The sequence below is a fragment of the Saprolegnia parasitica genome, assembly GCF_000151545.1.
Source record: "Saprolegnia parasitica CBS 223.65 unplaced genomic scaffold supercont2.27, whole genome shotgun sequence".
In the NCBI taxonomy this organism is placed as follows: domain Eukaryota; phylum Oomycota; class Saprolegniomycetes; order Saprolegniales; family Saprolegniaceae; genus Saprolegnia; species Saprolegnia parasitica.
The window spans coordinates 187,847-212,218 of NW_012156421.1; the positions used below are offsets into that span (position 1 = coordinate 187,847).

A 24,372-nucleotide genomic window follows, 5' to 3' on the forward strand; every position below is an offset into this window, starting at 1 on the left:
CTACATCCTCGAGTGGACGGGCCCGTCGTCACCGGGGGAGCCCTTTACAGAGTGGTCGTGGTAGAGTCGCTGTCTAGAGACTCTGGATCGCTAACCACGGCCTAGCGTCGAGGCGGTCGGGTTTGTGCTCATGGCGCTGGCGACGCTGACGGTACGATGACGCCAATCTCCCTCATGATCTGACTGTTGTTGTTTCGATCCAGTACAAGCAAATTCTGCACTTTCCGTGCGTCCGTTTGTACCAAGACGACCGCGGGCTCCCAGTGCGAGTCGAAATCTCGTCCTTTATGCTCGACCGCCACTAACAAGCGCGATGCGATGGACGAGGATCGCGAGTTACATTCGTTTCTAATGCATCGAAGCCATGAACGGCGACTTGGTCAGCGCCAAGTTGGCCTCGCGCTCTTCCGCCGCATACAGCCACGTGCCGGGGAAGCGCAGGATCTTCTTGTACTATAGCCGTATCATGAGCATGAGCGGACGAGTTGTTGGAGAGAAAACGCGTACCGTGAGCGTACCGACGACCATGACGGCAAAGCCCGCGAGCTCGAGCCAGCTCCAGACGGTCCACGGCTCGCCCGGCGAGTTGGGGCCCGTCCACTTGATCACGTAGTAGACAAAGAGCGTGAGGAGCCAGACACCCATCGTGCGCATCGTCTATCATTCCACATAAGACAATGTCTCCATCATCGTCATGAGACGGACATCGAGGATACTGCGAACGACCGAGTTGAGGTACTTGGTGACAAAGCTCGCGGACAGCTACACGCCAGAATAAGCATCCGAGTAAGAAGAAGAAGGACACGACGTACGTTGAAGACACCGATCGTAATGACGTACGCGACGACGGTCCAGACAAGCGGCCACGAGTTGGAGATCTTGACAAGCGCATCGGAAAAGTCTTCGTGCCAGACTTTGGAGAGACCCGAGGTGCCCCGGGGCGTCCACTGCAGGAGCGGGATCAAGACGGCCATGAAGACGAGCCCCCAGAGGCCCTCAATGCCCACGAGGAGCATCGGACTCACTTGGCGCTTGGTCAAAAAGTACTCTTCAATCACAATCTGGATCGCGCAGAGAAATTGCGCGACAAAGATGAAGCTGAGGCCGAGAATCTGGTTGGCTTGCTTCTCCGCGTCCGCCGCCGACGGCTCGGCCGCCGACTGCATCGCGGCTTGCGAGAGGCCCGCGAACGAGACCATGCCGACGGCGATGATGACGAGGAGGATGCTCGAGTAGTGGTACGCAAAGAGGCGCTTGCCCATGAAGCGGACCGAGAAGAAGGCGTTGAAGAGAATGACGGACCCGCGCGTCATTTGGTAGATGGACGACGAGATCCAGAGAAGGCCAATGTTGGCGAACACCGTGTTGAGCAAGTCGAGCATGGACGGGATGATGAGCAGCAGAATGGTCGACCACGACGGCCCCGACGACGACGACGACGTCTCGACGACGACGACGCCGTCTCGAGAAACGGCGTGCGCTCGCTCTTGCCCGCCGCCGCCTTGCGCGACTGCTGCGGCGTCAGCATGTACTTGCGGCCGCCTTTCTGCATCTTGTTGACGGGCGTCTCGAGGTACGCGCGGTGCTCGACGCGCTTCCGGACGTAGAGAAAGACGAGGCAGCACGCCATCGCGAGCTTCATTTCGAGGACGCCAAACCACGGCTTGTCAAAGTAGCAGTGCAGCGTCGTGTTGCCGTTGATGACGCACGGCTCCGTGCCGAGCGACTGGAGACTGTACTGCACCTTGGTGATGATCGTACACAGCGTACCGGACACGAGCATGACGAGGCCCCAGAGAAAGCCCTTGCGCGTCTTGCGCTCTTCGCTCGTCGTCGTTGTCGACATGCTTCGGATGTAGCAAACGGCAAAGTGACACCGCGGTGATGGTGCCCTCGCGCCCAATGGAGGTGTCGCATTACCTTATATTTGTATCGGTGCCACGGTGACCAACAAATAAAGTACCGTCGGTTTCCACGCGCGGTTTCTGGCTGCGCGTCGACCACCTAGAGTGGTCGGCGTTCTGGTTGCAGTAGCTAGCTCGATGCCGATGTGGCGCTGTCCAGTAGTAGTATGTATTCTAGTGCTGGGACTCTACGGCTCGCCAGACAGAGCGGGCAGGTAGGATTCCTTTGAGGATAGGAACACACAGTGGGATACGCGTCCCCACCACTCTTTTGTGTTGCAGTTGAAGGTCGCCACTCGGCACGCCAGTAGAAAGCCGACGCGCCCACGATTTCGCCCTGCCATCGTCACGTTTGTACATACCATCCTGCCGCGAACGCAATGACGCGTGGCTAGAGCTAGATACGCTTACGATAGCTCTTACGATCCCTTTGGTCCTGAGCTTCCTTGCAAAAGTCAAATCGAAGTTATTCGTCGAAGATATAGAACTTTCTACGAACTTCGAGCTTGCTGGACTTGGTGTTGAGATCTTTTGGCATGCGACGACGTATGATGCGGCTGGTGGGCTGGCTGCTGCTCGTGCTCGTTAGCTGCGCGGTCGATGGCGATGTCCAAGTCGCCATGGCATCGCCGCGAGAGTACAAGCACACGACGGACCCGGCGATTGTCAGCGCTGCGCAGGTACGCATCGATAGAAACAACGGTGATGCCATGGGCTCGACTAGTTTGCACTCGACGAGCTGCGACGGCTCTCAGACACGGGCATCTACATGACGCTGTCGCTGCATGCAATCACGTCGGGCGCGACCCAAGTAGGCGAATACGTCGAAATGCCTTCTTGACTGCGATGCGTAGACTGGTGACTTTCACGACAAGACGTATCTGACGCTCGAGCTCGCGTCGCCGCACTTCAAGAGCGGGGCGTCCGTCGAGAGCTTCGAGGTCGTCGTCATGGAGAGCTTAGACGGAGACCGGCGCAAGAGCTTTGCGATCGATAATTTTCCAGAGATGGCCGACGATGCGATCGAAGCCTATTGGATCGAGATGGTCGAGGCGACGCGGCAGAAGCGCCGCGACGTCTTTGCCAAGTGGGCCACCGAGGAAGAGGCTCCATCTGCGACCAAGGACGAGCTCTGAGATGCTAGATAGGCATAGCACTTGTCTGATGTTTAACTTACTTGGCCTCGTCGACAACGGCCGTGGGTGCAATTTTCCGCTTCTTCGCCACCGGCAGAACGTTGACCGGCGCCGATTCCGAGTCGCGCTTGGCCGCGGCGGGGGCCGGTGTCACGCCAAACCCGATCGTTGTCACGGGCGCGGCAGCGGCCTCTGCGTTGCTCGCCTCGACATTCTCCCGCAACCCGTCAACCTAAATATGGGGGGTTTTAGCTGGATGGTGAAGAGACATAGCATGCGATCCTACCTTTTCCTTGACCTCAGTGTAGATCTCGAGGTACTCGAGGAGCTTGGCCTCGTCGTCGTCAAGTAGCGTACTGGCATCATCAGCCGTGCTCGGGTCGACGCCCCGGGAGTTGAGCGCCGCCGCAACAAACGTCTTGCGCATGTCTTCCATGGAGCCCACGTACGGAAGGGTGAGGTCGGCGACTGGGGCATCCATGACCGGAGGCTTGGCCTTGCCCTTGCCCTTGGACGACTCGGGCTTGGCCTGCATCGGGATATGCGTCTCCAGGAACTTCGTGCAGGCCGGCGAGCACGACGTCGCTTGACGGTACAGGTTGTCGCGCATGACGTTGCCGGCGAGGACGTAGTAGCGCAAGCCTTGCACCTCCATTTCCTCGGGGCTCACCGTCGACGCTTCGTCCGTCTTGGTCTCTTCTTCGTCGGTCCCCGCTTCAGGCTGCTTGGCATGTTGGTAAATGCACGTGATCGCCATGCAGCAGTAAATGTCGGCGAGCGGCGTCGTGTCCATCGCCGTCGACGTCAAGATCTTCTTTTGCAGAGCCAAGCTCTTTTCATAGTCGGCGCGCGCTTGCTGGAAGAGATCCGACTCCATGCCGAGATCGCCAAGGCGCATGTGGACGCGCGCGAGCTCCTTATCGATGCGGTCGTCTTCGCCTTCGTGCTTGGAGAGCAAGAGGCGAGCAACCTCGAGCATCTCCCACGCGACCTCCAAGTCGTTCTGGTCTTCCTCTTCGCCTTCCTCGCCCTTGGTCGCGTCCTGGCCAAAGACACTGGCGGTCGCTTCCGCAAGCGACAAGAGCGCGTTGCCGTACTCGTAGTACACGGGCGCGATGCTCAGCGACTCGGTCTTGCCTTCGACCTCGTCCCTACACATACCGGCGTCAACCTCACGGCCGCGATCGCATGAGCTCGGTACATGGTGCGCAGAAGGTCCCCGAAGTGAACGACAGCTTCCTCGTACCGCTTCTCCTTGAGGAGGCCAATTCCGCGGACGAAGCGCGCGTCCTGGAGCGTCGCCTCGAGGCCGTCCATACTGCAAATTTGTGTGGTGGCGAATAAAAATCAGCTATTTTTATTGTTGCATTTGGCATTTTATCCTTGGTTTTGTATGTATGCTGTTTTATCGGGACGTCGTTTAATACAAATCCAAAATATGGGCGCGAAACCGCGCCAAATTCGCGTGACATGGATTCGATCGAATGACCTTGGATCGATACTTCAGAAACTCCAAGTCGGGAATGGATCGTTGTTTTCTTAGATAGTTGGATAGTGTTTGGATAGATGGTGGATCAATGGAATTGGGAGAGGTGGCGCAGATGGGCGGTCGTCGCCAGCGGCGCTGTCGTTGGGGACGGCGAGGCTGTTGCACCAGAGCTGGTCGTCGTCGTGCTGGTCGTCTTGAAGACGCCGAGCGCGGCCAAGAGGACGAGAATAACCACGATCACGACGAGGCCGAGGGCAATTGTCAGCTTGACGTTCTTCCACCACATGGCCCGCGAGAGGCTCTTGCCCGTGTTCCGAAAGACCTTGGCCTGTTCGCTGAGGTCGTTGGACTTTTGCTCGACCATTTCCATCTTCTCCGTGTTGGAGAGCACAACTTGGATGTTCTCCTGCATCGTGCTCTTGACAGCGTCGACTTGGGCCATGACCTCGGCGAGCTTATCGACCTTGGTGCGGTCGTCGTACGTCGTCGCGATGACGCCAAGGCCCTTGGCACACTCCTTGTCGAGGCCGCCTTCTTTGACGGTCGCGAGCTTGGCCGCGAACTTGGCGGCCATCTCTTCCTGGACGGCCGTCAGAAGCTTGAACGCGAGCCGCACCGGGTAGTCGGCGGCCGTGATGGCCACGTACACGATCTCATCGTTGTCCATGGTGAAGTGAAATTTGTTGGGCTCGCAGTCGAGCGTATGGCGGCTGTTAGGCGCGACCTGCTGCTTCCACGTCGGCGCGCGCAGCACCTTGGTGAGCATGTCCATGTACTTGGGCGACTCATCCTTGTCCTTCTTCGTGTGGGCGTACGAGGCGATGATGGCCTTGTCGCTCCCGCGGGCAACCGCGAGGAACTTGACGTTGTCGCTGGTCAGCGCCATGCTGCTGCCTGTTGCTTGCTTGTTTTCTCAAAAACTGACTTTGCGAAGCGAAACCTATAAATTGCCTTTGCCGTTGGCCGTTGGGCGGCTTGCGATCTTGGCGTTGCGCGGTGCGATTGGTGCATATTCCAAGACGAAAAGAGGCGCATCGGCAATATCAATATATATCAATATATATATGCAACAGCCTTTAAACCAAGCGCAGCCGACGCAGACTCTTGTTGCTGCTCTCGGTCGAGAAGACGCCGAGGACGTACAAGACGAGGATCACGACGAGCACGATTGAGACGCCGATCGCGGCAAAGAGACGCAGCTTGCGCAAGCGCATTTGGCGGTGGAGGTCGGTCGCGCCCTTGTGGAAGATCTTGGCGTTGTCCGAGAGCTCAGACGACTTTTGCTCGAGCGTCTCGAGCTTCTCGCCGTTGGACAGCGTGATGCCAATCGAGTTTCTTATCGTGTCCTTGACGCCTTCGACCTGCAGCTTGACGAGCGAGAGCTTGTCGATCTTCGTGCGGTCTTCGTACGTCGCTGCGATCATCGCCAGCACCTGCGCACAGTGAGACGCGATAGAATGCATACCGACAGCGTACTACCTTGGCGCAGTCGCTGCCGACGGTCTGGTCCTTCTTGAGAGTCAAGGCCTCGGTCGCAAACGACGCGACAAACTGCGTCTCCATGTCGTTGATCATTTGGTGCGCGATGCGGATCGGGTAGTCGCCCGCTGTGACAGCAAAGTACACAAAGTTTCCGCTGTCGAGCATAAAGTGGAGCTTGAGGCCGTCAAACGCGAGCGCGTGGCGGCTGTTGGGCGATACCTCTGTCGCCCACGTCGGCGACGAGAGGACCTTGGCCGCGACGTCGGCGAAGCGCGCGCCGTCCTTCTTGCCGCCCTTGGTGTGCACATGGTTGCTAATGATGCTCTTGTGGGCGACCCGCGCGACCGCGAGGAACTTGACGTCGTCCTTCGAGGCCATCGCACGCGTCGTCGTCGTATTCGTTTCAAGACTGCGGGCGTTTGTTTGTGGGACTGAGATTTTTGCTTTTTTCGCCGCGTGCGCTGATTGGTGGATCCATTTTTTCACACGTCAATATAGCCAATCCAACGCATGAATCCAACGCGAATCTGCCAAAAGTTGCGCGACGGACGCGAGGACTTATGCATCGACAAGGCGTCGACATAAGACCGAGGCGTGGGTGGAGTTAAGTTAAAAAGCTTACGAGGACGACAACCGTTAGGACTTTTGAGAGCGAGCACGTCCCGCCAGCTGACGCGATCTTCAATGCACTTGGCGCGGACAAACTTGGCACATTCGAGCTCCGAGCGCATTGCGCAAAACACTTCGCCGTTGACGTACTTGCAGCGATACCGCTCCTCGCCATGCGACGTCGTGATGCGGCGTATGCGAACATGCTGAAGGATCTCTTCGACTTGAATCGCCGGATCTTCAAGCTCTTGTATTGTCTGCTTGACCTCGCGCAGCTAGAGACGCGACTGCGTGAGCTCGACCTACTCAAGCTATCATACCTGTGTCTTGAGGTTGGGAATGTCTTTGAAATCCCGCAGCCGCCGCAATGTCTTTTTCCGCTCGCGCGCGTCGGACGGCAAGTAGTCGGAGATCATCTTGACGAGCACCATGGCAAGCTCTTGCTCAGAGACGCTGCCATGCTTGCGGTCGTCGCTGCCGTCGGCGATCCACTCCATAAACATCTTGATGTACGGGTCGTGAGCGGCGCAGAAGTCGGCGAAGCGCTCCTCGTACTTGGGCGCCGCCTCGGCCTTGACGCGCCAACACTCGAGCGAAGCGTAAACGAGCATCGCTGCTTGCGTGCGCTCTTCAGTCTACATCGGTATGAGGCACAGCGCGCTATAACGGAGAGCGTACACTGAGGTTGGCCGACGTGCGCTTGAGCGCGGCCAGGGCGACCTGCATCTTCTTGGCCGACGCGACGACGCCCTTCCCATTGCACGCCGTCGCAAAGAGGTCCTGGACAAAGCCCGACGGCAGGGTGCTGGGCGTCTTGCTGTAAAACGCCTTCTTCCGCGAGATGCGGAGGTCGTCGTCCACCGCAACCGCAACCTAATGCAACAACGAGCGTGCCGGCCGACTGCAACACGTCGCGCATGTCGTACCTGGTTCGTCAGCGGGTGCGCGCCCGTAAGCGCGATCGTGCCACTCACGCACTCGTGGTAGATCTGGACGTGCTCCTCCAGCGCGGCCATCTGGGCGCGCGCCAGCTTCGCCAGGAGCGCCTTCTTGTCTGCCATCAAGCCGACGAGCACTTGGAGCAGTGCTCTGCAACTGCCTGTGCAATCCGGTTAACCGAATCTGCCGGATACGACGATCAAAAAGGGCGCCAGAAGCGCAATCGACATACCAGTAGTGCTACTCGAGGGTCCCATCCCGCGTCCATACAACCAACTTCACTTTAAGACGCCGAACATCCTTATGGCATTGCAAGCACTGGTGGGTGGCAGCTCAGTACCGCCGTGGAGGAGCTCGTTCCGACTGCATCGTTCTCGTCATCTTCGACCCGAACCGTTCCACTTCTTGACCCTTCAAGGGCGGCTACAGCACCAGCTCGGGGTGTTGTAGCCCGTTCCGCGGTCACCGATTGCCGCCGAATGGGATTTGTGTTCGTCCTGCTGCGACCGGTGCACTGCCTGCAACAAGCACGTGGCATATGCAATAGTTTTGAATATTAAGACTTTGCTACAGGAGGAGGTCGTACATGTTTTCTTTGCCGCAGAGACAGCGGACATGGTGGTGCGTCGTTTGCTCGATGGGCGGCAAGAGGTCGTCGAGGAGGACGTCCGAGAGGAGGTTGGCGCCCGCGCGCCCGCCCATGAGATTGCCGGCCGTAGGCCCCAGCCGCAGCGACGCATACCCGCCCATGAGAAACACATCCACGTCGCGCGCAATGCGGAGGTCTTCGTCCACGTTCGGAAACCCCCCGGTCGTCGTCACGCCCAGCGGAAGGAGCTCGCGGAAGAGCGGGTCGCGGGCCGCATCGACGTCCGACCCCGTGGCCAAAATGATCTCGTCCGCGACGAGCGGCAACTGGTCGGACGAGAGCGTGATCCGGAGCCGACCGTCGACCTCCTCGACAGCGACGACGGTCGTGCCACCCATGTGCGTAAACGTCTCGGGTGTCGCGACGGCCGTGAGCTGGTCCATGGCCGCTTGCGTGACCGAGCCGCGGCCGCGGGCCTGCTTGAGGCGCGCGAGGCGAGCGTCGGCATCCGCTTCGGCGAAGAAGGCCGCGCGCATCTTGTCGCGCAGCGTGGGCGAGAGCCACTCGAGGGGCACATCGTACGGCTGCACGCGCAGGTGCGGCGACCGCGTGAGCAGCGTCACGTGCGTCGCGCCCCAGCGCAGCGCCTGCTTGGCCAAGTGCACGGACGTCAACCCTCCGCCGACAATGAGCACGCGCGGCCGCGTCGCTGCATACCGCGCTTGCACGACGGACGGGCCTTGGGCGACGAGGTCAGCGCTGTGGAACGTGCGGCGGCACGGTAGCGACCAGGAGGGCCGCCGCGGAAGGCGCTGCGTGCCGACAGCGACGACGACTTTGGCCGCGCGGACGATCTCGCCGGAGGCGCAGTGGACTTCAAAGGACGAGGGCGCGGCCTCGGTGCTCGAGAAGACGGGTACGATCGAGATGGCGCGCTTTGCCTCGACGATGGTCTCGAGCTTGTACTGCTGGACGAGCATCCGATTGTGGGCGGCAAAGAGGTCTTGGCGCGGGCACCCAAAGAAGCTCCGGTCGTTCTCGCTAAACATGGACGTCTGCGACGCGAACGCCTTGTTGCGCTTGTTGAAGCGGATGTTGGTGGGCGGCGGCGCCACCACCGAGTGCGTCGACGTGGCAAAGTCCCGGAGCCCCTCGGGCCGAAGCGGGTCCAAGTGCACACTCAGAGGCGACCGGAGGTGCGAGATGCCAAAGAGCTCAAAGTTGGCGTTCCAGTTCGCGCACCAGTCGCCCGACGGATCGAGGACGCGCAGCTGGTGGCGAATGCTCGGACGCTGCGGCGCGAGACGCTTCTTGCGCCAAAACGAGAGCATCGCGGCTTCGGTTTCCGTAAACTCGCTCGCGCTGTCTTCTTCGAGCAGAGTCAAGACGAGCGCCAGCGCATGGGGGCCCGCACCGATGACGACCAGCGGCGTGATATGGGGGGAAGCGTCCGAGCGTACCATGGCAAGTCGAGTTGTGACCGTCGCGGTCGAGATGAGAGCATCCATCGGCTCCGACGGCGGGACCTCTCCGACGGTGGATCGAATATCCGACGGCGGCTGCCACGTAGAGTCGACGTCAACCTTTCGACCTGTGGGCGCTCGACCCGTGACTCTGTGAAGACAGGCGTGGATGGAGCCCGAGGCGTTGACCTCAAGCCGGACGATATCCTCACACGCTTTTGACGCCGGCGGCAAATTCACACAAACGTTGCTATTAACAAAGACAGTGGGGTCTCGAGGTCGTCGCGCTTAGGACCCGACGGCCGTGTCCAGCGACGCCGCTTCCTTGAGACGCTTGCGTTCGTCTTGGAGCATGCGGCAGAGTCCTTCGAGCTTCTGGATTTTGTCGGCTTGGCGCTTGGCGTCCTCGGCCGTCTGGACGCGCTCTTGGAGGGCCTCGATCGCCCCCGAGTCGTACTCGTCGCACTTCTTCTTGAGCGTCCCGTTCTCCTTCTCGAGGCGCTTGATGTGCTTGGACATCTTGTCCATCTCCGAGCGCAAGGTCACAAACATCGTGTTGCTCTTCGAGAGCGTATCTTGGACAGTGTCAAACTTTTCCGAGTACGCGCCCAGTTGTTCCTAGAACCGATTTGATGCTGCATCGCACGTCTTGAAGGTACCTGGAGCGCGGCCTCGCGGGCTGCGATTTGCTGCGCCTTCTCGAGCGTCAATTGCACCTACCATGTGCGTGAAGCGTCATGCTACAAGTAGGAAGGACGATAGCACCTTTTCGGCTTCGCGGTTGGTGAGCTCGACTTGGTGCTTGAGCTTGGCTTCGGCAAGCTGTACCGTGAGGTCTTTGGCCTGGAGCTGGTGCGCAAAGTGCTCCTCGCGGACTTCGTACTGTGCGAGGAACGTCTTGAGCTTGGTCTGCAACGCCTCGTTCTCGTGGAGCGACGCGACGTAGTCTTTGCCCTGCTGCTCCATTTTGACGCTCACTTCTTCAATGGTCTTTGGAACTGTGCCGAGAGCTGCTTGCGCTTGGCGTCTTCGTCCTCGGCCATCTTGCGCGACTCGGAAATGATCGTCTTGTTCTGCTTCTGGAGTTCGCGGCAGAGCTGCTCGAGCTTGCCTTTCGTCGACGAGACCTTCTGGAGCGCGTCTTGGGACGCTGTGAGCTGCTCGCGCGAGACGATAAACTTGGCGTGGACCTCGCCGACTTTCTTGTGGACCGCCGCGAGGTGGCTGAGCAGCTGGCCGACGGTCGTCTCCATGCGTAGGATCTCGCCGCTCTCCAAGCTGTCTTGCCACGCTTGCACGCTCCTCTCGACGAGCGTGCTGTCGGAGAAGATGCCACTCATGTCGACGTCGAGGCCGTCGTCGCCGACCTGGAGCCGCGCGATTTTGCTCGCGAGGAGGTCCTTCATCGCGGCCTCGTCCTTGGCCTTGCCCTTCGTCATCGGATTCACGGGCGGTGTCGGCGGCCCGCTCTCGGACGTCTGCTTGTGCTTGAGCGACCGCTTCCGGCCCCTTCGCTTCCTGTGGTCTCCATGCTGCCAATCGGCGAATATCTTTCCATCGTTTTTTTGGCCCCCGCGTCAGAAACACGACCCTCAATGTATGTAGTACCGGGTGGGGGGACCTACCGAACATTCCACGCGATGCCATTGGTCGCGACCAATTGGTTGGTGTGATCTATTTGGATGCTCGCCCGAACGGTTCTCAAGCCTCGCCTACTGCCCAGTCTTGTCCGCGCGTTGAGTAGTACCTCTGTCGATACTAGCATGAGCAGCAACAACAACAGCAACAACTCTCGAGGAGGCCGTGGCGGTGGTCGCGGCGGTCGTGGCCGTGGCCGCGGCGGTGGCTTCCGTGGCGGCCGCGGTGGCGGTCGTGGTGGCGGTCGCGGCGACGTGCCGTGGTTTCGCCAAGAAGGCTACAACGACGCGGTTGCGAGCAGCGTCGACGAGACCGAGGTCGGCATCAAGGTGTTCGTCAACGACCGCAAGGGCTTCAATGGCATCGTCAAGCAGCGCTTCTCGGACTTTATCGTGCGCGAAGTGGCCATGAATGGCAACGACATTGCACGCCTGACCGAGCTCGAGCTGCCGCCGCAAGGCAAGAAGAACCGCACCGTGCACACGCTCTTGTTTGACGCGATGGAGCGCTACCTCGGCCTGTCGTTCGCCAAGTCGACGGCCTCCAAGCAGCACCGGTACCTCGAAACGACGAGCGACCTCCCGAGCGCGTCGTCGGGCCTCGAGAGCATCTTTGACGTGCTCTCCAAGCGTCTTGTCGAGCTCTTTGTTGCGAACCGCGAGAACGGTGCGTCGTATGCGGCCAAGCGCCAAGCAAAGCTCTTCGTCGCCGAGGTCGCGTCCGCGCTCGACGCTGCGGAGGCGACCAAGCTCGACGCATTCTTGCACCAAGTGATTGCGACGACCGATGCGACCGCCAAGGCCGAGCTCGTGTACCATTTCCAGCCGCTCGAGAAGAAGGACGACCGAACCGCGCTCCACGGGCTCATTCGCGAGTACGGGAAGGAGCTCGTCGTCGCCGACACCACGTCCGAGGCTGGCAATGACGCGGCGACCGTCATCCGCCTCCGGCCGCTCACCAAGAACGGTGGGAAGCGCAAGGACATGGACCACCGCTCCAGTAGGACCGACGCCAACTGGCCGCACAACCGCCGTACGTCTCTCTGTACGAGTACAAGTCCACCAAACGGGTGTCTGACGATGGAAAATATTGTCATCTAGTTTATCATGTACAAGAAAACAAAGAGACCGTCGAGGCGATGCAGCACATGGCCAAGATCTTGCACTTGAACGACGGCGTGTTTACGTATGCGGGCACGAAGGACAAGCGCGGCCTCACGACGCAGTGGGTCACGGCGTACAAGGTGCCGCGCGAGACCATTGCGCGCATCAACAACGTACGTCGTATGTTGTGACATGACAGTTTCCATGTGGATGTAGCACAAGAGCTACGGCAAGAACTACGACATGTACGCGTTCCTTGTCGGCAACTTTAGCTATGTGAACGACCCACTCACGCTCGGCGACCTCTACGGCAACCAGTTTGGTCTCGTGCTCCGCAACATCCCCGACGACGTCTCGGACGACGACATTGCGGCCGCCGTCCACGCGTGGACCAACATGGGTTTTGTCAACTACTTTGGCTTGCAGCGCTTTGGCACCAAGTCGATTCCGTCCCACACGGTAGCGTTTTCTCCATACATTGGTATGTATACCATGGAGTTATGGTACTAGGTCGGTCGCGCCATGCTGCGAAAAGACTTCAAGGGCGTCGTGGACCTCATCCTTGGCCCGAAAGACGGCGATGCGAGCAAGATCCGCGAGGCGCGCGTGCACTTTCAGCAGTACAAGGACGTGGACGCAGCTCTGCGCATGTTCCCGCCCTTCCTCGTCGCCGAGAACGCGGTGCTCCAAGGCTTTTCGCGCCACGGCCTCGACGCGTACGAGCGCGCGATCCGCAACATCCCGACCAAGCTCCGCATGGTCTGTCCATCTGATTGAGTCGCCTTTTCAAATTCTTGCTCTAGATTTATACGCACGCGTACCAGAGTTACATCTGGAACGAAGCCGCGAGCTACCGCTTGAGCCACTACTCCAACACGGCGCCCGTCATTGGAGACATGGTGCTACGGGGTGACGTCGAGTTGGACCCGGAAGCTGAAGTCGAAGCCAAGGACGAGGCGCAGCCGAGCAAGAAGCGGCGGCGCTTTGTCGAGAGCGACATCATCTTTGTGACCGAAGACAACATTGGCGAGTACTCGATCGAAGACGTGGTGCTGCCCGTGCACGGCTACTCGACGCTGCTGCCCAAAAACACCGTGGCCGAGGTACCGTCGCTGCCCTTTCGGACGTTATAACGATGGATGCGGTAGGTCTACAGCCGCTGCGCGACCCAAGACGGCGTGAATTTCGAGTCGCTTCGGAAAGACCAGTCGCCCGAGTACAACCTCCCGGGCTCGTACCGCCACATTTTGCGCAAGCCGCAGCAAGTGCGCCACGAAATCAAGCGCTACGACGACGAGACGATCCCGCTCTTGCCGTCCGAAGTCGACGTCCTCTTGAACCGCCCGACGGTCCCGTCGCTCCCGAACGGCAAGTTCAAGGCCATCTGCCTCGAGTTCATCCTCCGTACGTCCTCGCTTCTTTGTGGACACCATTGTCAAAGATGTGTAGAGTCGTCGAGCTATGCGACAATTGCGATCCGAGAGCTCCTCAAGCAGAGCTCCAGCATCCATGTGCAGTTGCAGCTCAACGAGCAAAAGGCCGGCAAGGCCATCGACACGTCCAACGTCAACAAGGTCAAGTCCATCCCGATCGGTCGACCAGGCTTCTCGCTCGGCAAGCAGTAAGGGAAGGAGCTTCCACGCAGTAGTACATCCGCCTGGATCCCTCAACGACGACGACATCAGCTTACAATCAACATCATACCATCATGCACTGTATACTGTTTCCTCTGCGTACACGCAGGTTAGCTCACGATGAACCCTCGGCGTCGGCCAATGTCGTCTCGGCGAGACGCCGACGGCTGCGGTCGAGGTAGACTTCCAACGCGATGAAGCCCGCGATGAGACACGTCGCGACCCACTGCCATTGCGCGACCTACGCGATCGTTGTTGCTCGACCCTGTCGAATTCTTGTAGTCGGAAGGTTGGGTACCGGAACACACGTCTTCGTGGCGTCGTCGAGCTCGTGGTAGTAGACAAGGTCGCAGTTGGGGTCTACCCATCTCGTTGTTGGTGCCTCGAGCGCATCCAAGCCTAGTACCTTTGCATGTGTTGGTGGGTTGGTCGTACGTCTGCTGGCCTCTGCAGGCGACAGGCACGGTGCAGACCGGAGGCTTCGGCGGCGACACCACCGGCATCTGGACAAAGCCCACTTGCTTGTGTGTGTCGCTCAGCAGCGTCGGCAGGTGCTGGAGCACCATGGCGCCAAAGATGATGGGCGATTGGTACATGTCGGGCACGAACGCAATGCCACCAATCTCTTTGGTCTAATATAACATCAGACGCCACTCCACATGTCCACTCTTGCAGGTACAAAAATGTCGTCTTCTTCGAGGACAATCTGGTGCTCGAGAATGCGGTTGATAATGCTCGTCGACTTTTGTAGGCACAACCTAGACAGCGATATCTTGCCGATCGTCGACTGGGAAAATAAGCGTACTGGGGGGTGGAGCCCGTCGAGACGTTGAGCGCCAACGCTGCGAGCGGCAGCGTGAGCGTCGGAAAACCGTACCCGGCCTGAAACGAGAGCGACGGCAGCTCGTGCAGGGACACGTTGTGGCGCAGCTGCGTGAGGTTGGCCGACGCGTTGTACTCGAGCGGTGCCCACGTCACAAGCTACCACGATTCGACATCGATACGAAGATACAAGGAATATGCTCACCGAGGTGTAAAACTCTTTGGGCAAGACGAGGCAGGGCACCTCAAAGTCCACGTGGGCGGCCCAGTACGACGACGACGGCTGCGTCAACGGCACGCCGCAGACCGTCGCGTTGTGCACTGTACCCAGGTCATAATCGCGCTGCGATTCTGCGGAGAGAGCAGTCGTATTACCTGTAAAGGACGTTCGGCGCTTGTAGTAAAAGTCATGCACGACGTTCATCGACTCAGACCACGTCCATGTGTCGTCCTCTGGTCGCGTGAGCGAAAAGCACACTCTAGGATGTCGTACCTGGCGACGACGCAGGACGAAGCGTTGCATTCGCGGCGCCTGTCGTCGGATCCATGCCGCTGTACTGCAGCACGAGGTCGCCTGGGAACGGCCAGCCGGGCTGCGGCGAGGACACGAGCCCCATGCCAAGAAGCCCCGACGCGTTCCACCGCCTGTCCGTGGGTAGTGGTTCGAGACGTACATATGATGGAGAGAGCGCTTACTTTTCAAAGAGCTGGGCGTCAGCGACCTTGGCGACGACGTCATCTGCGGTCACGGTGCCAAGGCCAAGGCTCACGCTCATGTACGCCGACTCGTCGACGTCGGCGTAGAGGATCACGCCTCGGAAGCGCGTCGAGAGCTCGAGCCGGACTACGTTCCCATTGACGGTCGCATTGACCCACGGACTGTGGTAGCCCACGCCAAGCGCTACGTGGCAGCACGTCGCGACGGCAAGGCCGGCGAGCCAGGTTGCGCTTCCCATCGGTTACTCTATTTCTGGTCCTTATACATACACTATTTCTCGCCACAAACCTTTCACATATGATATATGACCTGCAGCAACACATATTGAAGCTTATACAAACACCAAGTGCTGCAGTCATCCGGATGGACACCCAATGATTACCAACCGAATGGGCGTATCCGGACAGCTCGCGCTTGGCACTTAGCTTCTTGTTTGTCTCCTATCCAGTCGAACGCAGCTAGAGGAAGATGCCACGCAAGGCCGGCCGTCGCGTACGTCGCCGCTGCAGCCAACCATGGGCCATGGCTCATGCACGCCCTCTCTGTGTAGAAGAAGACCCGTACGCACGCCAATGCGGGCACGGAAGACTACGAGAACACGCCCAAGAGCTTCGTCTTCAAGATGGGCAAAGCGCCGGGCTGTGTCATCAACCTCGTCCAGGACATGCGCCAGGTCATGCTGCCGTACACGGCCGACAAGCTGCGCGAGAAGCGGTAGATGCATCCTTCTGTACCTGCGTCGCACGTGGCTCACCGCGCTCTCGTCGTAGCAAAAACACAATCCAAGATTTCGTGCACGTTGCGGCGCCGCTCGGTGTCTCGCACTTCCTCGCCTTTAGCCACACGGACGCGGGCACGAACATGAAGCTCGTGCGCCTCCCGCGCGGCCCCACGCTCTCGTTCAAGGTCGTCGGCTACTCGCTCATGAAGCACATCCACTCGATCCAGAAGCGCCCCGTCGATGCGTCGCTCGCCTTCAAGACGTCGCCGCTCGTCGTGCTCAACAACTTTACCGGCGCCGAGGACCATGTCAAGGTAGATCGTATCCTCTTGTCCATCTCGTCTCTCATCTTCCTGCGGTGTAGCTGCTCAATGTGACGTTCCAAAACATGTTTCCGGCCATTGATGTGCAGACGATCGCGCTCGCCGACTGCCGCCGCGTCGTGCTCTTCCACTACGACAAGGAGACGGGCCACGTCGAGTTCCGTCAGTACGTCATCCGCGCCGCGCCGCTCGGTCTCTCCAAGAGCGTCAAGACGCTCGTCAAGTCCAAGGTCCCGAACCTCGGCAACGTCGAAGACATCTCGGACTTTGTGTTTGGGAACGCGCAGACGGGCATGACGTCCGATAGCGAGGTCGACGACGAGTCGGCGCACATTGTGCTGCCCGACAAGTTCCGCGGCCGCGGCAACACGAAGAGCGAGAAGAGCGCGGTGCGCCTCGCCGAAGTCGGCCCGCGCCTCACGCTCAAGCTCGTCAAGGTCGAGAAGGGCGTGTGCGACGGCGACATTCTGTACCACGCGTTCGGTACGTCGTGTCGTTGGAACTGTAAACCTGATGCTTCTTTCTAGTGCAAAAGACGCCGGAGGAAGCGGCCAAGATCAAGGCCCGCAAGGACATGGAGAACGCGCTCAAGCGCAAGCGCCGCGAAGAGCAGGCCGCCAACGTCCAGGCCAAGACGGACGCGAAGGAAGCCAAGAAGAAGGCCAAGGCCGACAAGAAGGGCGTCGACGTGCACACCAAGCGCCGCCTCTTGCAGCAGTACGCCAACACGGAAGATGTCTCGGACCTCGAAGACGCCGAGTACTATCGCCAAGCCGTCGGCGAAGAGCCGGATGCGTACATGTTTTCGGACCGCAAGGTCGCCGAGAAGAAGTCGCCCATGGCCGGCAAGCGCAAGTTCAACGACCGCAAGCCGCCGACCGACAAGTCGACCGACAAGCCGAGTGGCAAGCCGAGTGGCAAGCCGACGGGGAAGAAGCCGATGGGCAAGGCCTTTGGCGGCAAGAAGAAGGACTTTCCGGCCAAGAAGGGCGCCCGCGCGACCTTCAACAAATTCAAGGGCCGGAAAAAGTAGAGCGCTCGCGACACCACTCCTGTTTTTTTAACTCCTAACTCAAATCATCATTGCTACTATGCGTTCCATCGGCAACCATTACAGAGAACGCTATGCGTGCCACGTCATGCTCAGGTCAGTGGTCATCTCAATCTCCGACTACGGCTCGGAGATCTCCTACGACGGCTGGGAAATGGCAGAAAGTGCAATGACTCCGAGAAGTTGGACCTGGCTCGCTCGCGTCGTGCACCTTTACGCAGCCGACCACCCGACTTCTGCAACCGTCCTGGGTGTCAGTCTCTACTGCGTCTTGGTCAACGGCTTGCGCACGATCGAGGACAAGGGAGTCCATGAACACCCTCTTGGGCGTCCCCGTCAGCACTGCAGCATGTGGTTGGTCCTAAATTCTGGTTCAGTGATGCGACCAAGCCCTCACTGTAGCTCCAATCGGCACGACCCGTCTCTCGTTTGAGCGGATGATAAACGGTGGAGGCCAATACGTCCACGCCGCGTTGGTCGATGTCGAAACCACGTGATCACTTGGCTACGGAGCCGTGCCACCCGAGGTGCTTCCATTTGCTCCTTGGTGTGGCCTCAAACAAACGATGCAATGCATGCCATTTCCTCTCCCAGCGTGCATGGGCCTGCAGTATCTCTTAAAAGCTCGTGCTATCATCATGCGATGGACGCCCAGACCCATGTGAGACTGATGCTGCACGTAAACACATGTTGCTGTTACACACGACGCGACGGCCGACATTACGGCTTGTCAAGATGCTTGATGATCCGCGCCGGCGTGCCACCAACGACGACGTACGGCGGGACATCCTTGGTGACAACGGCACCGGCGCCAATGACGGCGCCGTCCCCGATGGTGACGCCAGGCAAAATCACGGCGTTGCCGCCGATCCAGACGTCGTTGCCAATGGTCACGGGATAGGCGAGCTCGGGGCCCCAGTCGTGGCGCAACTTGGCGTCGGTCGGGTGCGTGGCCGTGTAGATCGAGACGTTGGGCGCAATGAGCACGTTGTCGCCGAGCGTGACCTTGTTGCAGTCGAGGATCGTGCAGTTGTAGTTGATGAAGCAGTTGGATCCGAGAACGATGTTGTTCCCGTAGTCGCACCGGAACGGCGACTCGATCGCGACGTCTTGGCCCATGGACCCAAGAAGCTCACGCAAGAGCGCGAGGCGGGCGGGGTCCGTCGCATCCACGTCGTCGAGCTTGTTGAGCTGCGACCAGAGCTTGCGCGCCGTGACGCGCTTGGCCATCAGGACCGGGCACCCGCCGTAGTAGAGCTGGCCTTGGAGCATCCGGTCTTCCTCGGTCTCGCTGTCGCCAGCACGCGCATCTTGTGGCGCAGCGGGTGGTTCTTGTAGTCGTCCATCTTGAAAGCAAATCCAAAAGTGGTCGTCGCTGTAGCAAAGCCGGCGCATGAGCCAATCAGAAGCGAACACGACTTGAAGTTGATCTTGGGACAGCACATTCCACGCGTCTAAACAAGCGCAGCCACGTATTCACTTGTATTACTAAAAGCTAGAGCGTAGTAGTCGAACTGAGTCCAACTACAAATCAAGCGCGAAGATGAGTAGCTAGGCTTGGTTGCGCCACCCATACAGGTGATTTCTCAGCCTGGCGACGATGGGTCCACTTCAACCTGAGAAATCCAGAGTATTAAATTAAACACCCATTCTTATGGCTATTTATAGACACTGGATTTTGATGGATTTATTCGCACCGGGCAATCAGTCGTTTTGCGCGTCTATTGACACCAAGATGGACAAACGACGTACTACTAGTGCCATTTTCCAATAGCAAATACATTCCGAATGAGATCTCCGGTGTCACATGAGCTTGCTCTATCCCCTGACCCTCGAGTGTGTGAGATTTCACCAAACTACGCGGTCTTCGAACGTGAGACGCCAGCACTGTCCATTGTGGAGGTCTCTCCAGCCCCGTTTAAGCTCGGGGCACTGCTCAATGAAGCAGTGGCCCTCCGCAAGGCGACGGGTGGCGCCTCTGGCTCTGCAGGAATTCCTCCCACGAAGAGACGCAGCGGCAGATCTTTGTTTGCGGCTGTAGAGGAATGCAATTAAAGCGTCGTATATTACGCAAAGCAACGCAGACCTCGCCAGAATGATTCAAACGACGTTGTTGGCCACGTCCTATTCCCCTTGGCGATGCGATACCTCGGTCTTGAGCTTCGACAGCTTCAACGCGAGCGAAGGCAAGAGGCGCTTGATATCCGGGACGCACGCAATATTGTCTGCGTACCAGTCGACCCCGGCAAGGTGACGACGCACGCGGCGTCATCGACACGTCGTTTGGCCACATGTTCTTAGCTGATCGTACACGACGCAAAGGCGAGCTCAAAGTTGACACTCCATTCCCGCGTAATACACGTGCTTGCTATGGACCTACCACCTCGCAACACGTGGCAGACAACAAACGAACGTCGCTCTCCAAGACGTCCACACAAAAACCCCGCCGTGAAGTTTGCTCTCGGGGTCTGGCGCAAGGTCAGACGACGGCGACGAGGGATGCGCCACTACCCGACTTTTAGGCGCGTCTGGTTCAGTTTCGTGACCACGTGCACGCCCGCGCTACTGGTAACGTGGCAAGCGCGAAATATCGGAGACCTCGACGGGAGTCTGGCTCTGGTGTGGGCGCATACACTGGGAAGCTCACGATCTGCCAAATGTGGCCCATAAGGCCAAGATGGTCCATTTCATCATCCGAATACGTTGGCCAACGACAACACCCGCCTGCCGCAGCACGCGCCCCGCGTTGTGTACATGTCCATTGCACCACATGCAGCGTGCGCCGGCGTTGAGGTTGGTGTCGCAGCACTTGTGGGGCAGTGCGCCGTCGATGACATTGAAGCGGCCTCGGAGACGATGTCAGTCGGCGTTCTTGGGCAGCTTGGTTCCGAAGCCGGCGCAGCGCCGTTTCTCGGTTGCTAGCGTCGTCGCGTCCACATCGTTGATCGTTGTGGCTGCTGCGGCGCGCTTCTGCTGCCGGATGCACTTTTGGCAGTCACCGTCCATGTTGAGGCTACGCTTGCCTCTCTTGGGTGGCCGCGCAGAGCACGTCGACGTCGAGCACGTTGTGGGCGTGGCACCGCCCATGATGGCCCTCCGGTTCGATCTAAAGTGCGATCCTGACCCGCTCGATCGACACTGTTGGTATACCAACCCGTCGTTTGTGCTCGACACTCGCCGACTGACTACCATCCCGGGCGACGCTGATGCCATTGCATCCCTCGATATTGTATTTGAACGCCAAGCAAAAGGAAGCGGTCATCCTCGGCGAGTTTCCAGGTCTCTACGCCAACGACGCCCACGTAGTAAAGACGATGCCGGACTTTCTCGTGGCCGTCATGCTCGAAGAACGCTACGCTGGTGGGTTTATGTGGTCGATCAACCCCGCGTCAGCGTACATGTACAATCCAGGCTGGACCGCCGGGACGTTTACCAAAAACCTCGTCCTCAACGATTTACTCTCGCCCACCAATGCCTTTTTACAAAAGCCATTGCGGTGCCCCACCTCCGGTCGTTCCCGTGTTTTCCAAACGCAGCGTAAAATCGTCGTTTTGCTCCTCTGTTTCACGTGCTTTGGTCGCGCGCTTTCTCGAGCTGGACAAGGTCGAGCACTTCGCGCGCATGGCCCGACGACGTGAGCCACTCCTTGAACTTGGCCTGGACCGCTTGCTCCAACGCGCGCTTGCCAGCGCTCTCGAGGTCGTCTTGGGCGAGGAGAAGGCGAAGACTCTCGACGTTGGCGTGGAGCTGCTGCACGACCGCCTCGAACGGCGGCGGCAGCGTCAACGGTGGCGCCTACGGTTCGTTGAGAGGCAGCGCGTGGCATCAGGCGTCGACCTTGCTGACTGCTGGCGCCGAAAGGTCCATCTTGACGGGAATGCACACGTCGAGAAACTGACTTGGCGATTGGAGCACGATGGCGTCCTTCTCGGTCGCGTCTTCTACACTTGCGTGAGGCGACACGGCTTCGGAGTACTCTGTCGTACCCGGCGACGCGAGGTTGAGAAGCTTGTCCCACATGCCGGCGGTGTGCGGCACAAAAGCAAACTGACTCGTACTCAAGTGGTGCTCGAGCATCGGGTAGGTGCAGTTGTACGGGCCAACAACGAGGCCGCGGTTGTCGCCCGAGAAGAGGCCCCGTCGGGGTGTATAGACGTTGAAGACCGAATCCAAGCAGTTGCTACACAGTTGTGACGTCTTCGTATCTATTCCAGAGCATTGCGAGCGACGTACTGGACGCGAAGCAGTGCGGCGACGCCCGTGACCTTGACGCTCTCGCAGCGGTCGATCGAGAGCACGCCGTTGTTGGGGACGAGCACGATCTTGCAGTTGGCACACGCAACGATCGACACGTGCGTAGAAATATCGTCAAGAAAGCCGCAGCGACAACCTGTCCACATACAAGACGACAATGTATGGAAAAGGATATCGCACGGGGCCCAAAATGTAAATGAACGCGTCGTGGCAGGCAAAGATCGTGACGTCCGAGCGCGGCGTCATCTCGTCGGCGCGCTTGATGACCGTCGACTTGGCGATGTTGCTCAGCACAAGTGGGCTGTACACACCTCTCGCGTCATCATGTAGAAAAGAGGAAGAGGCGGTACCGCTGGAGGTGGATCGCGCCTTCCGAGTCGTCCATGTCGCCGCCGTCATGCAAATCAAAGGACCCGTGGAGCTGAAAGTGCATCGACGGCGTCAATGCAAACCCAATGGGTGGGTACAAAGCGTCATTGAGCGTGAGGTATTTCTTGAGCCACTTGGAGAGCTTGCTCGTGTACTGGGCGCCGTGGACCCATTTCGGGTAAATGGTGCTCAGGTAGTACTGCTGCTGCACGAACGAGTCGCCGCCCGCGAGCAAGAAGCCGACGACGTCGAGCTGCTCGGGGCGCAGAAGAATATCAGCAAACACGTTGCCGTCGCGCTGGACGTCGAACAAGAGCACAATGAGCGTGTCGAGGTGGTCCCGGATAAAATGGAGGTACTGCATTTCCGACTCGGACCGGTCCTTGAGCCCGATCGTGTGCGGCGACGCAGGGCCTGGCGAGTTGGGCGTACTCGGCGGCGGTGTGCCTTCGTCGCGGTGCCACCTACATGGTCGTGATGCATGCGTCGTTCTAACGCGCAGGAGCTCGTACACGGCGCTAAAGGCCGTCTTGGGCTTGGCTTTCGATGGTTTCTCCAGGTGGAGGTACAAAAAGATGGCGAGCTTGAAGAGCGGGACAGATTCCTTCGCATAGTAGTCTTCGTCGACGAGAACTGACGCGTCGTAAGCCTCCGCGTCCTCGCTCGGCACTCGGATGTGGCGGTGGGCCGTTGTCAAGACGAGCCAGAACCTACGGTCGTCGTCCAATGCTGCACCTACGCCATGCAGACACCACGTACGAGCGGCATTCGAGCTCCTTCCATTGCAAGACCTCGGTCGCGATCTGCTGCCACGCGTCGTACCTACACGCAATCGCATGAGCCATGGCCGGCGGGATACCGTTCCGACGGGATTAGTCGGGCGACAGTGCCCAAGGCTGGCGCCGGCGGGAGCTCGAGCGCGTGCAAGGCGCCAACGACTGCGCTGATGCTCGCTGGCGTCAGCTGCGCCAAGCAGCGCGACGCGAATGGCAGAGCAAAGTGCTCGAAGAGCTCCATGCGAACCCAGACCCGCGGAGCCATGCTGCCGAAGATGAGGTTTGGATAACCTCCAAGTGATATTAATATGCCTGATGGGTTCGTCCGGATAGACGTATCCGGCGCTCTGGGCTGCCATGAAATAGTCTGATTTGGGTGGCCCGCGCTCGGTACCGTGAATAGTGTAGTACCGTGTCGCGACACCAGCCGTGGACGGGGCATGCAGAATGTAGGTTTGATACTGGTTTTGCTATGCAAGCAAGGGAGCTGTCGACGCGCGCCATCATGGACCTGCTGGGGATGGTGGGATTTGGTCAAATAGTGTGAGTGAGAAATAGCGTGGGAACAGAAGCGAGGAATTTCAAAGTTCAAATTTTTCTTGCCTGTGGTCGCCGGGTGGTTCGAGTACGGCAGTAGAGAGCGAGACAAGACAACGAACGACATGACCTCGGTGAAGATGGAAGAGAGCTCGGTACGACGACGCTCTATATGTGAGGGCCTCCTTACCAGGGCCATGGTAGGTGAGCCGTCAGCTGTCGCAGTGCAACGAAGACGCGTGGATGACGCTGGCCCGCATCGCCGAGATGATGGGGGACGACGACAACATGCTCGTCTCGTACGAGAAGGCGCTGTCGCACAATCGCCTCAACACGGGTGCACTCTACAGCATCGGCTGCTGCTACGAGAAGTCCGAGAACTTCAGCAAGGCCGCCGACTGCTTCCGAAGCCTCGTCTCGCTCAACGAGCACAACAACAACACGGACGCGTGGGGCCACTTGGGCTACTGCTACATGATGCTCAACGATCTCGCCAACGCCCATACCGCGTACCAGTACGCCATGTACAACAACCCGGCGTCGCAGCGCGACCCGACCCTCTGGTTTGGCATTGGTCAGCTCTACGAGCGCTCGGGCGCGCTCGACCACGCCGAAGACGTCGTTTGACGTATGTCGCCATGGCCTATTGATAGGAAGCTCATCGAATGCGATGTAGGCTGTCCTGCGATTCGAGCCCCCTTTCAACATGGCGCTGGAGGCGCGCATCCGCCTCGGCATCATCGCCAAGCAGCGTGGCGACCTCGATGTGGCGGTCGAGCGCCTCAAGTCGGTGCTCTCGCTCGCGCAGTCGAACG

At 59.2% G+C, this 24,372-nt stretch overlaps 11 protein-coding genes across 11 annotated transcripts; 4 read left to right on the top strand and 7 right to left on the bottom strand.

The window, feature by feature from the left end:
- Positions 1–348: 348 nt before the first annotated feature.
- On the bottom strand, positions 349–1,846 carry SPRG_07355 (hypothetical protein; the record flags this gene model as incomplete). The annotated part of the gene is made up of 5 exons (XM_012346142.1): positions 349–453; positions 508–657; positions 706–762; positions 813–1,542; positions 1,578–1,846. The coding sequence occupies 5 exons, from the start codon at positions 1,844–1,846 to the stop codon at positions 349–351; spliced, it is 1,311 nt and encodes a 436-aa protein (XP_012201532.1).
- Positions 1,847–3,077: 1,231 nt separating this feature from the next.
- Positions 3,078–4,357, bottom strand: SPRG_20377 (hypothetical protein; the record flags this gene model as incomplete). The annotated part of the gene is made up of 3 exons (XM_012346217.1): positions 3,078–3,272; positions 3,327–4,191; positions 4,242–4,357. The coding sequence occupies 3 exons, from the start codon at positions 4,355–4,357 to the stop codon at positions 3,078–3,080; spliced, it is 1,176 nt and encodes a 391-aa protein (XP_012201607.1).
- Positions 4,358–4,606: 249 nt separating this feature from the next.
- SPRG_20378 (hypothetical protein) lies at positions 4,607–5,152 on the top strand (the record flags this gene model as incomplete). The annotated part of the gene is made up of 1 exon (XM_012346218.1): positions 4,607–5,152. One exon carries the CDS (start codon positions 4,607–4,609, stop codon positions 5,150–5,152), a length of 546 nt encoding a protein of 181 aa, XP_012201608.1.
- Positions 5,153–5,605: 453 nt separating this feature from the next.
- SPRG_20379 (hypothetical protein) lies at positions 5,606–7,681 on the bottom strand (the record flags this gene model as incomplete). The annotated part of the gene is made up of 6 exons (XM_012346219.1): positions 5,606–5,962; positions 6,009–6,377; positions 6,671–6,895; positions 6,941–7,255; positions 7,299–7,493; positions 7,547–7,681. 6 exons carry the CDS (start codon positions 7,679–7,681, stop codon positions 5,606–5,608), a joined length of 1,596 nt encoding a protein of 531 aa, XP_012201609.1.
- A 2,218-nt stretch (positions 7,682–9,899) lies between these two features.
- Positions 9,900–11,050, bottom strand: SPRG_20380 (hypothetical protein; the record flags this gene model as incomplete). Its single annotated transcript, XM_012346220.1, has 4 exons — positions 9,900–10,229; positions 10,271–10,327; positions 10,377–10,584; positions 10,611–11,050. The coding sequence occupies 4 exons, from the start codon at positions 11,048–11,050 to the stop codon at positions 9,900–9,902; spliced, it is 1,035 nt and encodes a 344-aa protein (XP_012201610.1).
- Positions 11,051–11,374: 324 nt separating this feature from the next.
- Positions 11,375–13,977, top strand: SPRG_20381 (hypothetical protein; the record flags this gene model as incomplete). The annotated part of the gene is made up of 8 exons (XM_012346221.1): positions 11,375–12,293; positions 12,350–12,525; positions 12,587–12,811; positions 12,863–13,111; positions 13,156–13,266; positions 13,345–13,455; positions 13,501–13,756; positions 13,802–13,977. The coding sequence occupies 8 exons, from the start codon at positions 11,375–11,377 to the stop codon at positions 13,975–13,977; spliced, it is 2,223 nt and encodes a 740-aa protein (XP_012201611.1).
- Positions 13,978–14,101: 124 nt separating this feature from the next.
- SPRG_20382 (hypothetical protein) lies at positions 14,102–15,232 on the bottom strand (the record flags this gene model as incomplete). Its single annotated transcript, XM_012346222.1, has 7 exons — positions 14,102–14,227; positions 14,285–14,346; positions 14,393–14,618; positions 14,666–14,744; positions 14,792–14,967; positions 15,014–15,129; positions 15,184–15,232. The coding sequence occupies 7 exons, from the start codon at positions 15,230–15,232 to the stop codon at positions 14,102–14,104; spliced, it is 834 nt and encodes a 277-aa protein (XP_012201612.1).
- A 718-nt stretch (positions 15,233–15,950) lies between these two features.
- SPRG_07356 (hypothetical protein) lies at positions 15,951–17,661 on the top strand. The gene is made up of 5 exons (XM_012346143.1): positions 15,951–16,018; positions 16,077–16,240; positions 16,297–16,561; positions 16,612–17,053; positions 17,098–17,661. Exons 1-5 carry the CDS (start codon positions 15,995–15,997, stop codon positions 17,601–17,603), a joined length of 1,401 nt encoding a protein of 466 aa, XP_012201533.1. The 5' UTR covers positions 15,951–15,994; the 3' UTR covers positions 17,604–17,661.
- Positions 17,662–18,271: 610 nt separating this feature from the next.
- Positions 18,272–19,016, bottom strand: SPRG_07357 (hypothetical protein; the record flags this gene model as incomplete). Its single annotated transcript, XM_012346144.1, has 1 exon — positions 18,272–19,016. One exon carries the CDS (start codon positions 19,014–19,016, stop codon positions 18,342–18,344), a length of 675 nt encoding a protein of 224 aa, XP_012201534.1. The 3' UTR covers positions 18,272–18,341.
- Positions 19,017–21,185: 2,169 nt separating this feature from the next.
- On the bottom strand, positions 21,186–23,285 carry SPRG_20383 (hypothetical protein; the record flags this gene model as incomplete). The annotated part of the gene is made up of 9 exons (XM_012346223.1): positions 21,186–21,416; positions 21,459–21,562; positions 21,608–21,801; positions 21,855–21,943; positions 22,020–22,176; positions 22,226–22,708; positions 22,757–22,954; positions 23,004–23,066; positions 23,104–23,285. 9 exons carry the CDS (start codon positions 23,283–23,285, stop codon positions 21,186–21,188), a joined length of 1,701 nt encoding a protein of 566 aa, XP_012201613.1.
- Positions 23,286–23,697: 412 nt separating this feature from the next.
- SPRG_20384 (hypothetical protein) lies at positions 23,698–24,184 on the top strand (the record flags this gene model as incomplete). The annotated part of the gene is made up of 2 exons (XM_012346224.1): positions 23,698–23,712; positions 23,762–24,184. 2 exons carry the CDS (start codon positions 23,698–23,700, stop codon positions 24,182–24,184), a joined length of 438 nt encoding a protein of 145 aa, XP_012201614.1.
- Between the last annotated feature and the right edge of the window lie 188 nt (positions 24,185–24,372).